Source organism: Bos taurus, chromosome 10, assembly GCF_002263795.3.
Source record: "Bos taurus isolate L1 Dominette 01449 registration number 42190680 breed Hereford chromosome 10, ARS-UCD2.0, whole genome shotgun sequence".
NCBI classification, from domain to species: Eukaryota; Metazoa; Chordata; class Mammalia; order Artiodactyla; family Bovidae; genus Bos; species Bos taurus.
Window position 1 is genome coordinate 51,563,996 of NC_037337.1, and position 14,386 is coordinate 51,578,381.

The 14,386-nt window shown below is 38.4% G+C and overlaps 1 protein-coding gene across 3 annotated transcripts in view; it reads left to right on the forward strand.

Annotated features, from left to right (window-relative positions):
* The window catches only part of ADAM10 (ADAM metallopeptidase domain 10), a 144,137-nt gene that overhangs the window by 28,202 nt on the left and 101,549 nt on the right, over positions 1-14,386 (forward strand). For all 3 annotated transcript variants that reach the window (NM_174496.3, XM_024997276.2, XM_024997275.2), the window contains exon 2: positions 9,888-10,038. In NM_174496.3, coding sequence (NP_776921.1) covers positions 9,888-10,038 — 151 coding nt within the window. The remainder of the gene's footprint in view (positions 1-9,887; positions 10,039-14,386) is intronic.

Here is a 14,386-nt window from a genome sequence, read left to right on the forward strand (position 1 = left end):
TTGTTTGAAAGATTATACCATTAGGTTATATACCCTGTGTTCTATTAGTTCACTGACTCTCTTGATAATAGGAAAAAAAAACAATAAAGCCTCTGATTTGCAGCATTTCTAACTTCAGTAGTATAAGTACGAGCCACCAACATGTCATTGAACAGAGTTGGGAGGAGAATTGAGCCTATATCAGTCAGCTTTAACACACACTTGATTATATCCTTTTCGTATTTGGTTTTAGTTCTTGAGGATTTTTTCTTAGTGTGGGAGGGCTGCTTTATATATGTATATATATATATATATACACATATATATATATATATATGTATGTTTTCCCCCATGGTTCCCCCATTTTCATTAAGTATTAGAAGGAGAAATAAGATAATACAGTTTCATTCAATACGTTCCTTTGTTAACTGTGCCTAAATACCATTATTTATGTGGGATCTTAGTTCTCCAACCAGAGATTGAACCCAGGCCTTGGCAGTGAAAGTGTCAGAGTCCTAACCCCTGGCATGCCAGGGAATTCTCTCATTTAGTACATTGTTTTCAATAACTTAAAGTATTACCATGATCATATCATAAATACTGATAGTTAGGCATAGTTAACAAAGGAACATAGGTCTGATAATGAAGTGGACTTGTTAACTGTATGTACCTGGGTAGCATTTTTAACTTTCCCAATTAAATGCTGTGAAATCATATTTTATCTCAGTTATAAAGATTCTGAAAATCATTACTTAGGTCCTTTTCAAGCGCAAGTAAACATTATGTTGCTTTATAAAATTCCTGTGTGTGTGGGATAGAGAAAAGATGACTTCCTTTAATGTCTCCCTGAAGTGTTCTATTCATGCAAATAATTGAGCCGTTATGACATGTGCTTCCCTAGAACAGCCACAGTTACTGTTTTAAGTTATTAAAAGTGGCAAAATACATTATCTGCACTGTGATCTAAAAAGTCAACTTTTTGGTGCTAAGAAAGGAGTGGGAGAAGTAACTTTACAAAGCTAAGATTGTACTGTGGCTACTCAGTCCACTTAAAAGAAATATAACTTAGTGATCCTACTTTGATTTTTTGAAAAATATAATTTATTTTTTGTTGCACTGGGTCTTCGTTGCTGTACATGGGCTTTTCTCTAGTTGTGGTGAGCAGGTACTACTCTTAGTTGTGGTACACAGGCTACTCGTTGGCAGTGGCTTCTCTTGTAATTGTGGCATATGGGCTTAGTTACTCGGGGGCATGTGGAATCATCCTGGCCCAGAGATCGAACCTCTGTCCCCTGCATTGGCAGGCAGATTCTTACTGTACCACCAGGGACGTTCCCCTACTTTGATTTTTAAAACGGAAGAAACTACCCTAAAGTTCTCTTAGTAAAACTTCCCCATTGTTGATTTTTTTCTTGATGTTTTCTCTTATGTGGGTTGTTTTTAAAAATCCGTGTATAAATGTAAAGATATTTTTTAGGAATATGGAACATACATTGATACAATGTATGATTCTGTTATTTAGTCCTGATTTTTAAAAGTTCCATACCAGGAGGCTTATTTTCTCTTATACCTTGGCTTCATTATATTTTCTTTGCTAGTTGTAAGGTAGCTTTGAATTCTAGTTTTGGACTACATTTCGGTCACCTCTCTTGAGAACAGTGTATTCTAAAGTATGATGAAGTGACTCAGTAGTTTAAACTGAGTGGTCTTTTCATGCTACCCTTTCTGCTAAGCAGTTTACTTGCATTTAAGGTATTCACTGTTGCCTTTATTTTACAGATTAAAACAAAACAAAAAAACTCCCTGGGGTTTAAAAAAGTTAGTTACCGGATCATGTAGTCATGGTGAGGAAATGTCAGAATTCAAACCTAGTTCTGTCTTTATTCCTGAATCTGTGGCCTCAATTTGTGTAAATAGGTCTCAAAGACAAGTGTGAAAGGAGGAGGAAATGGAAGGGGAGCAGAGGGAAGAGATGGTGATAACTGTGAATAATTTATTGAGCCTTTATTGTATGGTAGGGACTTTGCTCGGAGAAGGCAATGGCATCCCATTCCAGTACTCTTGCCTGGAAAATCCCATGGATGGAGGAGCCTGGTAGGCTGCAGTCCATGGGGTCGCTAGAGTCGGACATGACTGAGCGACTTCACTGTCACTTTTCACTTTCATACATTGGAGAAGGAAATGGCAACCCACTCCAGTGTTCTTGCCTGGAGAATCCCAGGGACGGGGGAGCCGGTGGGCTGCCATCTCAGGGGTCGCACAGAGTCGGACACGACTGAAGAGACTTAGCAGGGACTTTGCTAATTGCCACATATGGCTTAAATCATTTGATCATTGTAACAGCCTTAAAAGCAAGGTATTCTGCTGCTGCTAAGTCGCTTCAGTCGTGTCTGACTCTGTGCAATCCCATAGATGGCAGCCCACCAGGCTCCCCCGTCCCTGGGACTCTCCAGGCAAGAATACTGGAGTTGGTTGCCATTTCCTTCTCCAATGCAGGAAAGTGAAAAGTGAGAGGGAAGTCGTTTAGTCGTGTCCGACTCTTAGCGACCCCATGGACTGCAGCCTACTAGGCTCCTCCGTCCATGGGATTTTCCAAGTAAGAGTACTGGAGTGGGGTGCCATTGCCTTCTCCACAAGGTATTCTACTTCTCTCTATTTTAAGGATGGGAAAATGAAGCTGAGTTTTCCATTTGATCAGGAAAACAAGCTAATAAATGAAAGTAATGGGATTCAAACCCAGGTAATTTTTTTATCCTAACAAAGTATTATGTACCATAAAATTTATAATCTTAAGCATTTCTAGTGTACGGTTCAGTAGTATTAAGTATAGTTACCTTGTTATGCCGTCTCCAGAACTTAAACCCAGATGATTTAAGAGTTTGTATCTTTAACCATGAAGTGACTAGCAGCTGATTGTGTAAGCAGAAAATTTAGTGATGAAACATTTAGGCTTTATGCAATCCATTAGGTGAGAAACAATCGTTTTTAAGACACTGATCTCCAGGTGGTGAATGACATGATCCCCAAGAGAGGGGAAACAAATGAAGCGAGACCTTTGATTGTTTCAGCTTTCTGCATGGAATGAATTTCCATCTATAAGAGGGAACCTAGGTGGAGACCAGCAAACTTAGAGTTGTGGAGATGGAATTGGACCAAAGCAGCTTGTTTGCAGACAGAATATCACAATGAAGGGTGCTGCATAGGGAGAGAATCCTTGAGATCTGCAGAGGGTTCCTCTGGAGTGTTTGGTAGAGTATATTTGATCAGTGTATATATGTGGGGAAACTGCCTGAGGCCAGGGAAAGAAACTGTGCCCCATGCTCACATAGTGCCGGAAATAGTGCTTGTTCGTACCCTCCAAACTGGAAAAATGCATGATCTGTGGAGCATTGGATAGAGTACTCAGATATGTCTTGCCCCAGTAGTAGGGGAAATTAGCCCTACATTGAACACTGCTGCAGACTCATGTAACGAATCATAAAGGGAAGACCCAAAAGGATCAAACTGTTTCCAAATACCTTTTAATTTGTCCTATTAACAAAGCCTAAGAATATTTATAAGAATACAAAAAGTGTTCCAGCCACTGCAAGGGGAAATTCACAGCATCTACCATCCATTCAGTGCAAGATTATGAGACATGCAATGAAGCAGGGAAACACATTCTCTAACGAAAAGAATAAGCAATCAATTGGAACCAACCCATAACTGTCGTGGGCATTAAAATTAGCAGACAAGAACATTAAGAGACTTGTTATAACTGTATTTCATGTGTTAAAAAAGTTAAGTAGAGACATAAAAGATATAAAACAGATGCAAATCTAACTTGTACAGATGAAAACTAACAATGTTTTAGATGGAAAGCATACCGGATGGCATTAACAACAGATTAGACATAGAGAATATTACTGAACTGAAAGACAGCACTAGAAGCTGTTCAAAATGAAACAGAAGAATTTTTGATAAATATGAGAATACCCATCAGTGGGCTCTGGGAAGAATTTGGTGACCTTAATATACTAATAATTGGATTCCTTGGGTATGTGGGGGTGGGGAGAGTGAAAAAAATTTTGAAGAAATAGTAGTTGAAAAATTATAAACCTACAGGTCCAAGAAGTTTACTGAAACTAAAGCTTAGTAAGTATGAAGAAACCAGAGCACATCATAAGTAAATTGTTCAAAACCAGTTTTAAAGAGGAACATCTTAAAAGCACTACGGAGGGAAAAAACATTACCTTCAGAGGAGCAATGGTAAGGATGACAGATTTCTTATCAGAAGGAATACAGGTGAAAAGATAGTGGAGCAACATTCAAAAAATACATTAAAAAAACCCAAACCTGTCAGCCTGAAATTCTATGCCCAGTAAAAATATCTTTCAAAAATAAAGACGAAATAAAGACTTTGAGACATCCAATATCTGGAAAAGCTTCACTAGCAGAAGAAATGTTAGAGGGAGTTATCCAGGTAGAAGAAAAATGATACCAGATGAAAATACGGATTCACACCAAGGAATGAAGAACCCTGGAAATGAGAAGTAGAGATTTTTTTCTTGTTATTTAAATCTCTTCAAAAGATAATTGTCTCTTTAAACCAAAACATTAACAGTGTATTGTGGACTTCATCAGATATAAGTAAATAAAGTATGTGATGACAGTAGGAGGAGAGGAATGAAAATACAGTAATGTCAGGTTTTTATACCTGAAGTGCTATAAGATCATTTGAAGGTAGAGTAAGTTAAAGATGTTTACTTAAAGCAACCACTAAAATAACCAGAGAGTTTTGGTAATAAGCTAGTGAAGAAATAAAAAGAGAATCATAAAAAAATAATTAATCCTGAGAAAGGAGAAGGAAGCAAAGAACAGATGGGACAAACATAAATAGCAATATGATAGACTTAAACTTAACCACATTAGTAACTACTTTAAATGTAAATGATCTAAACACCCTAATTAAAAGATTGGACAAAAAAGCAAGACCCAACTCTATGCTGCCTACAGTGAACTTGCATTAAATACATAGGCACAAATAGGCTAAAAGGAAAAGAATGGAAGAGAAAGAGACCATGCTAATCAAACAACAAAAAATACTGGGAGTGGCTATATTAATACCAGACAAAGTAGATTTTAGAACATAGACTATTACAAAGAATAAAGAAGATCATCTGAAAATGATAAAGGAGTGAATTAATCCAGAAGGCACAAAATCATTAACATTTATGTACATAATAAAGTGAAAGTGATGTTGCTCAGTCGTGTCCGACTCTTTGCGACACCATGGACACCAGGCTCCTCCGTCCGTGGGATTTTTCTAGGCAAGAGTACTGGAGTGGGTTGCCATTTCCTTCTCCAGGGAATCTTCCTGACCCAGGGATCGAACCCAGGTCTCCCGCGTTGTAGACAGACACTCTACTGTCTGAGGCACCAGGGAAGTCCTATGCACATAATAATAGAACTTCAAAAATCAATTAAGCAAAGAACTGCCAGGAGAAATAGAAAAAGCCGTAATCATAGATTTCAGTGCCTTTCTGTTAGTAATAGAACAGGTAGGTAGAAAATCATTAAGGATATAGAAGATTAAACAACACTGTAAACCAACTGACCTGGTTGTTGTTTATGTAACACTGTACTCAATATGTGCAGAGGTTGACGTTTCTGGAATACTCATCCGTTAACAGTAGAATATACATTCTTTTCAGCTGTGCATGAAACGTGCAAGGATAGACCCACATTCTTGGTCATAAAATAAATCTCTTTATTTAAAAGGATTGTCATACAAAGTATGTTCTCTGGGTAGAGTGGAATTAAATTAGAGGTCAGTAACAGAAAGATAACTGAAAAATTCCTCATATTTATTAATAGAATCTAAATAACAGGCTTCTAAATAGCATATGAATTGTAGAAGAAATTAAAAAGGAAATAAGAAAGTATATTGAAGAGAATGAAAATGGTAACACAGCATAACAGAATCTGTGGGATGCTGCTAAACAGTATTAAGGGGACACTTACAGCATCTGGGTAGTAAGTAGAATAACTGAATACAGAAGTCTTAAATCATTGTTGTTCAGTTGCTCGGTCATGTCCGGCTCTTTGAGACCCCATGGACTGCAGCACACCAGGCTTCCCTGTCCTTCACTATCTCCTGGAGCTTGCTCAAACTCATGTCCATTGAGTCGGTGATGCCATCCAACCATCTTGTCCTCTGTCGTCCCCTTCTCCTCCTGCGTTCAGTCTTTTCCAGCATCAGGGTCTTTTCTCATGAGTCAACTCTTCCCATCAGGTGGCCAAAGAACTGGAGCTTCAGCTTGAGAATCAGTCCTTCCAATGAATGAATATTCAGGACTGATTTCCTTTAAGATGGACTGGTTTGACCTCTTTGCAGTCCAGTGGACTCTCAAGAGTCTTCTCTAACACTACAGCTCAAAAGCATCAATTGTTTGGCACTCAGCCTTCTTTATGGTCCAACTCTCACATCCATACATGACTACTGGAAAAACCATAACTTTGACTCGACAGACCTTTGTTGGCATAGTAATGTCTCTGCTTTTTAATACGCTGTCTAGGTTTGTCATAGCTTTTCTTTCAAAGAGCAAGCGTCTTTTAATTTCATGGTTGCAGTCACCATCTGCAGTGATTTTGGAGCCCCCAAAAATAAAGTCTGTCACTGTTTGCATTGTTTCCCCATCTATTTGCCATGACGTGATAGGACCAGATGCCATGATCTTCGTTTTTTGAATGTTGAGTTTTAAGCCAGCTTTTTCACTCTCTCTCACTTTCATCAAGAGGCTCTTTAGTTCCTCTTTGCTTTCTGCCATAAGGGTGGTGTCATCTGCATATCTGAGGTTATTGATGTTTCTCTCTGCAATCTTTATTCCAGCCTGTGCTTCATCCAGCCCGGCATTTCGCATGATGTACTCTGCATGTAAGTTAAATAAGCAGGGTGACAGTATAGGGTCTTGACATATTCCTTTCCCAATTTGGAACCAGTCTGTTGTTCCATGCCCAGTTCTAACTGTTGTTACTTCTTGACCTGCATACAGTTTTTGCAGGAGGCAGGTCAGGTGGTATGGTATTCCCATCTCTTGAAGAATTTTCCACAGTGTTGTGATCCCCACAGTCAAAGGCTTTAGCATAGTCCATGAAACAGAAGTAGATGTTTTTCTGGAATTCTTTTGTGTTTTCAATGATCCAGCAGATGTTAGCAATTTGATCTCTGGTTCCTCTGCCTTTTCGAAATCCAGTTTGAACATCTGGAAGTTCTCGGTTCACATGCTGTTGACGACTAGCTTGAAGAATTTTGAGCATTGCTTTGCTAGTGTGTGAGATGAGTGTAACTGTGAAGTAGTTTGAACATTCTTTGGCATTGCCTTTCTTTGGGATGGGAGTGAAAACTTAAATCAATGGTCTTCACTAAAAAAAATAGAGCGATTTTACTTCAAGTAAGTGGAAGGAAAGAAATAGAGATCAAGTTGAAAATTAAAAAATAGGAAGCAGAAAAATAATGAAGGAAAATAAAAGGAAATAAAAGTTGGTTCTTGAGAAGATCAGTCAAATCAATAATTCTCTAGCTATCTTGATTAGGACCCAAAGAGAGAAGATATAGATTACTGATATCTGGAATGAGGGAGGTAACATTACTATAGATTCAGAAGATATTAAAAAGCATAATAAGGGAATATTATGAACAGCTTTATTTCCATAACTTAAAAACTTAGGTGAAATGGACAAATTCTTAGCAAAGGGTCAGTCAAGGAATGGATAACCAGAATAGCTGTTTATGTATAAAGTTGATGTCATTAATAACCTTTCACAAAGAAAACTCCAGGCTAAGATGGCTTCACTGGTGAATTCTATCAAACATTTAAGGAGGAAATAATACCAGTTCCACATAAATTTGTCCAGAAAATTGAAGAAGAGGTAATATTTTCAAAATGTTTTTTTATATTGATACTAATACTTGACAAAGACAGTCCAAGAAAACTATAGACTAGTGTCTCTCATGAACATACATAATAAAAATTCTAAACAAAATTTATCAAATCTAACAATATTATAAAACACAATATACTGTAGTCAAATTGGATTTATTTTGGTAATGCAAGGGTGGTTTAACATTAGAAAATCAACAGTTTTTTTAAAAATTGAAGTATAACTGATTTACAATGTTTTGTTAATTTTAGCTGTACAGCATAGTGATTCAATTATACATATATATATGCAGTCTTTGTAAAAAATTCTTTCCCATGTTTATCATAGGATATTGAGTAGAGTTCCTTATACTATACAGCAGGACCTTGTTTATCTCAGTATATAATGGTTGGCCTCTGCTCCCCTTAGCGCCCACTTAATCCTTTCCCTTCACTCCCCACCCTTGCAGTCTCAAGTCTGTTCTCTGTGTCTGTGAGTTTGTCCACATGTAAGTGGTATCATATGGTATTTGTCTTTCTTTTTCTGACTTAACTTCACCTACTATGATATTCTATAGTTCTATCCATGTTGCTCCAAATGGCATTATTTTACTCTCTTTTATAGCTAAGTCACATTCCATTGTATGTACGTACCACAGCTTTATTCATTTATCTGTTGAGGGACGTTTAAGTTGTTTCCATGTCCGTGTTCACTGTTGTGAATAGTGCTGCTGTGAATATAGGTGCACATGTATATTCCTGAATTATAGTTTTGAACAGATATATGTCCAGGAGTAAGATTGCTGGATCATATGGAAATTCTAGTTTTAGTTTTTGAGGAATCTCCATACTATTCTCCGTATCTGCTGCATCAACTAACATTCCTACCGACAGTGTAGGCGAGTTCCCTCTTCTTTAGCATTTGTTATTTGTAGACCTTAAAATTTTTTTTATATATTATTTGTTTTTGGTTTCACTTGGTATTCTCTGCCTCATGTGGGTTTTTTCTAGTGGTGGGAAAGTGGGGGCTGCCCTTTGTTGTGATACCAGGGCTTCTCATTGCTGTGACTTGTCTTGTTAGCACAGGCTCAAAGATATGCGGGCTCAGTAGCTGTGTTACACAGGCTCAGGGGCCCTAGACACAGGCTCAGTAGTTGTGTTACACAGGCTTAGTTGCTCTGCAGCATGTGGAGTCTTCCCAGACCGAGGATCAACGTTGTGTCCCCTGCATTGGCAGGCAGATTCTTTACCTGCTGAGCCATCAGGGAAGTCCCAATAATTAGTGATGTTGAACATCTTTCCATGTGTCTGTTGGCCATCTGTACGTCTTTGGAGCAATGTCTGTTTAGTTCTTCTGCCCATGAGAATAAGTCAGTTTGATTTCACATATTAATAAACTAAAAATAAAAAAACAGTCATCTTTTAAAAAAATTATTTACTTATTTTTATTGCAATATAGTTGATTTACAAGGTTGTGTTAGTTTCAGGTGTATGTCAAAGTGATTCATTTATTCATAAATATATGTATATATATTTCAAATTCTTTTCCCATATAGGAATAGTTCCTAGTGCTATAGAGTAGGTCTTTATTGATTATCTATTGTAAGCATCTTAATAGATGTAGACAAAGATCAACATCTCTTCCTGAGTATAAAACTTCCTCAGCTTGATTAAGGACATCCTAGACAAACCTATGGCTAACATCAAACCTTGTGTGTGGTTAAAATTCCCATTATAATAAGCTTTTAGGGACTTTTCTGGTGATCCAGTGGTTAAGACTCTGCTTCCACTTGCAGGAAGCACGGGGTTGATCCCTGGTCAGGAAACTAGGATCCCATATGCTGTATGATGTGACCACAAACAAACAAACAAAAATTAACAACTGTTTATGAAAATAAAGTATTAAGATTGGTGAAACAGTTGTTTAACACAGAATAATTGTGAAATCATTTTAGAATTAGAATAAACCATAATAAGATATTAATTCAAACTGTTTATTTTTTGTAGGTCAGTATGGAAATCCTTTAAATAAATACATTAGACATTATGAAGGATTATCATATGATGTGGATTCATTACACCAAAAACACCAGCGTGCCAAAAGAGCAGTATCACATGAGGACCAGTTTTTACGGCTAGATTTTCATGCTCATGGAAGGTAAGTAAATTTATTGCTGATTATGTCTGAAGTTCCATTGTATTCAATGTATGTTAAGAGAGGAAATTTATACCTTTCATTTTCCTTCTCTAATGGAAAGGTCCCCATTTGTAAATTCAACCTACACTGGAATTTGGTGTGTACATTAGAAACGGTTTTCTTTTAAAACAGATTGGCCTTTTATATTGTTAAGGAAACAATCACATTTAAATGTTTTTAAGTTCATGAATCAGATCCTCAGTTGTATTATTAGAGGATATGTCTTTAAAAAAGAGTCTGTGTTTGTGATTTCCAACTATTTTTTATGTGTTTTATGGCCTATATGTCTATTCCGTGGTGCCAACAGTGAAGGTAGCTGGTTGTAGGCCATTGAATGTCATTTAATTTCTCATTAACTCAATTTTATCAGCTCTAAAATGACAACTTGTAGACAGATGACCTACTGTACTGCTTAATTCTCAGTATCGTTAAGGAATAAAGAGCAAGGGAGCCAAGGGAGAGAGGTAAAAATCACAATTATTTAGTGCTGTTGTGTTCCACGTACAAGGACATAGATGCTTTATATGTATTTTCTTATTTACTCTCTCAACATCCAAACAATGTAAATCGTTTTATATCCAAGGAAACTTAAGACTCAGAGAAAATAGCTTCTTTAAAGTTATGTAGGACAGGGAGGTCTGTGCTGTGATTCACAGGGTTGCAAAGAGTCGGACATGACTGAGCGACTGAACTGAACTGAACTGAACTGAAAGTTATGTAGCACAGGGACTTCCCTGGTCCAGCAACTACAATCCCGTGTGCTGTATAGTGTGGCCAAAAAACAAGTTAATAGCACAGATTTGACCCAGACCTGGCTGACTCAAAACCCTGTATTTTTTTCTTTGACTGCTCAGTCGTGTCCCACTCTGTGCGATCCCATGAACCGCAGCACGCCAGGCCTCCCTGTCCATCACCAACTCCCGGAGTTTACCCAAACTCGTGTCCATCAAGTCAGTGATGCTATCTAACCATCTCATCCTCTCATCCCTTCTCCTCCTGCCTTCAATCTTTCCCAACATCAGGGTCTTTTAAATGAGTTCACTCTTCGCATCAGGTGGCCAAAATATTGGAGTATCAGTTTCAACATCAGTCCTTCCAATGAACACCCAGCACTGATCTCCTTCAGAATGGACTGGTTGGATCTCCTTGCAGGCAAGGGACTCTCAAGAGTCTTCTCCAACACCACATTTCAAATGCATCAATTCTTCGGTGCTCAGCTTTCCTTATAGTCCAACTCTCAGATCCATACATGACGACTGGAAAAACCATAGCCTTGACTAGACGGACCTTTGTTGACAAAGTAATGTCTCTGCTTTTTAATATGCTGTCTATATTGGTCATAACTTTCCTTCCAAGGAGTAATTGTCTTTTAATTTCATGGCTGCAGTCACCATCTATAGTGATTTTGGAGCCCCCCAAAATAAAGTCTGAAACTGTTTGCACTGTTGCCCCATGTATTTGCCATGAAGTGATGGGACCGGATGCCATAATCTCAGTTTTCTGAGTATTGAGCCTTAAGCCAACTTTTTCACTCTCCTCTTTCACTTTCATTAACAGGCTCTTTAGTTCTTCATCACTTTCTGCCATAAGGGTGGTGTCATCTGCATATCTGAGGTGATTGATATTTCTCCCGGCAATCTTGATTGCAGCTTGTGCTTCTTCCAGCCCAGTGTTTCTACTGATGTATTCTGCATATAAGTTAAATAAGCAGGGTGACAGTATACAGCCTTGACAGGAGTACCTAAGTACTTTTTGTATCTAAATACAAAATCTTAAAGTATTCTTTGGTAGACACTCTGCTTTGCCCGCTATAATGAATAAACCTGTCCTTTTGTACTTTTTCTACAGGTGTGACCCTGATTTATTATTCACCTCCTAATAGGTTTCCCAGCTTCCATTTCATTTATCCTTAAAACTATTCTAAGTACTGCTACAAGATGACTTTTCCTTAAATGCTTCCTTTTTCATGTCAACTCACTGCTCTAGAGTCTTTAATTAATGATTGTTAGCCAGGTTTCCTAGCTTGGTTATCAAGATTCTTTGTTCAGTTCACTTCAGTTTAGTTTAGTCACTCAGTTGTGTCCGACTCTTCGTGACCCCATGGACTACAGCACGCCAGGCTTCCCTGTCCATCACCAACTCCTGGAGTTTTAACCAGTCTCATCTCCACTGAGTCGGTGATGGCATCCAGCCATCTCATCCTCTGTTATCCCCTTCTCCTCCTGCCTTCAATCTTTCCCATCATCAGGGTCTTTTCAAATGAGTCTGCTCTTCGCATCAGGTGGCCAAAGTATTGGAGTTTCAGGTGCAACATCAATCCTTCCAATGAGCACTAAGGACTGATCTCCTTCAGAATGGACTGGTTGGATCTCCTTGCAGTCCCAGGAACTCTCAAGAGTCTTTTCCAACACCACAGTTCAAAAGCATCAATTCTTCAGCGTTCAGCTTTCTTTATAGTTCAACTCTCACATCCATACATGACTACTGGAAAAACAACCAATAGCCTTGACGAGACAGACCTTAGTTGGCAAAGTAATGTCTCTGCTTTTTAATATGCTGTCTAGGTTGGTCATAACTTTCCTTCCTAAAGGAAGGAAACTAAACTAAACTAAACTGAAGTGAACTGAACAAAGAATCTTGATAACCAAGCTAGGAAATCTGGCTAACAATCATTAATTAAAGACTCTAGAGCAGTGAGCTGACATGAAAAAGGAAGCATTTAAGGAAAAGTCATCTTGTAGTAGTACTTAGAATAGTTTTGAGGATAAATGAAATGGAAGCTGGGAAACCTATTAGGAAGTGAATAATAAATCACGGTCACACCTGTAGAAGGAGTAAGTGTCTTTGAATTTCATGGCTGCAGTCACCATTGCAGTGATTTTGGAGCCTCCCAAAATAAAGTCTTCACTGTTTTCATGGTTTCCCCCTGCATATGCCATGCAGTGATGGCACTGGATGCCATGATCTTAAGTTTTCTGAATGTTCAGCTTTAAGCCAACTTTTTCACTCTCCTCTTTCACTTTCATTGAGAGGCTCCTTAGTTCTTCTTCACTTTCTGCCATAAGGGTGGTGTCATCTGCATATCTGAGGTGATTGATATTTCTCACGGCAATCTTGATTCCAGCTTGTGCTTCTTCCAGCCCAGCGTTTCTCATGATGTATAATCTGCATATAAGTTAAATAAGCAGGGTGACAATATACAGCCTTGACATACTCCTTTTCCTGTTTGAAACCAGTCTGTTGTTCCATGTCCAGTTCTAACTCTTGCTTCCTGACCAGCATAGAAGTTCCTCAAGAGGCAGGTCAGGTGGTCTGGTATGCCCATCTCTTTCAGAATTTTCCACAGTTTATTGTGATCCACACAGTCAAAGGCTTTGGCATAGTCAATAAAGCAGAAATAGATGTTTTTCTGGAACTCTCTTGCTTTTTCCATGATCCAGCGGATGTTGGCAATTTGGTCTCTGGTTCCTCTGCCTTTTCTAAACCCAGCTTGAACATCTGGAAATTCATGGTTCATGTATTGCTGAAGCCTGGCTTGGGGAATTTTGAGCATTACTTTACTCGCGTGTGAGATGAGTGCAATTGTGCGGTAGTTTGAGCATTCTTTGGCATTGCCATTCTTTGGGATTGGAATGAAAACTGACCTTTTCCAGTCCTTTGGCCACTGCTGAGTTTTCCAAATTTGCTGGCATATTGAGTGCACACTTTGACAGCACCACCTTTCAGGATTTGAAATAGCTCATTTGGAATTCCATCACCTCCACATGCTTTGTTCGTAGTGATGCTTTCTAAGGCCCACTTGACTTCACATTCCAGGATGTCTGGCTCTAGGTGAGTGGTCACACCACCGTGATTATCTGGGTCATTAAGATCTTTTTTGTACAGTTCTGTATATTCTTGCCACCTCTTCTCTTAATATCTTCTGCTTGTGTTCAGTCCATACTATTTCTATCCTTTATTGAGCCCATCTTTGCATGAAATGTTCCCTTGGTATCTCTGATTTTCTTGAAGAGATCTCTGGTCTTTGCCATTTTGTTGTTTTCCTGTACTTCTTTGCACTGATCACTGAGGAAGGCTTTCTTATCTCTCCTTGCTGTTCTTTGGAACTCTGCATTCAGATGGGTGTATCTTGGTATATCTTTCCTTTTCTCCTTCGCTTTTCGATTCTCTTATTTTTACAGCTATTTGTAAGGCCTCCTCAGACAGCCATTTTGCCTTTTTGCATTTCTTTTTCTTGTGGGTGGTCTTGATCCCTGTCTCCTGTATAATGTCACAAACCTCTGTCCATAGTTTATCAGGCACTGTGTCT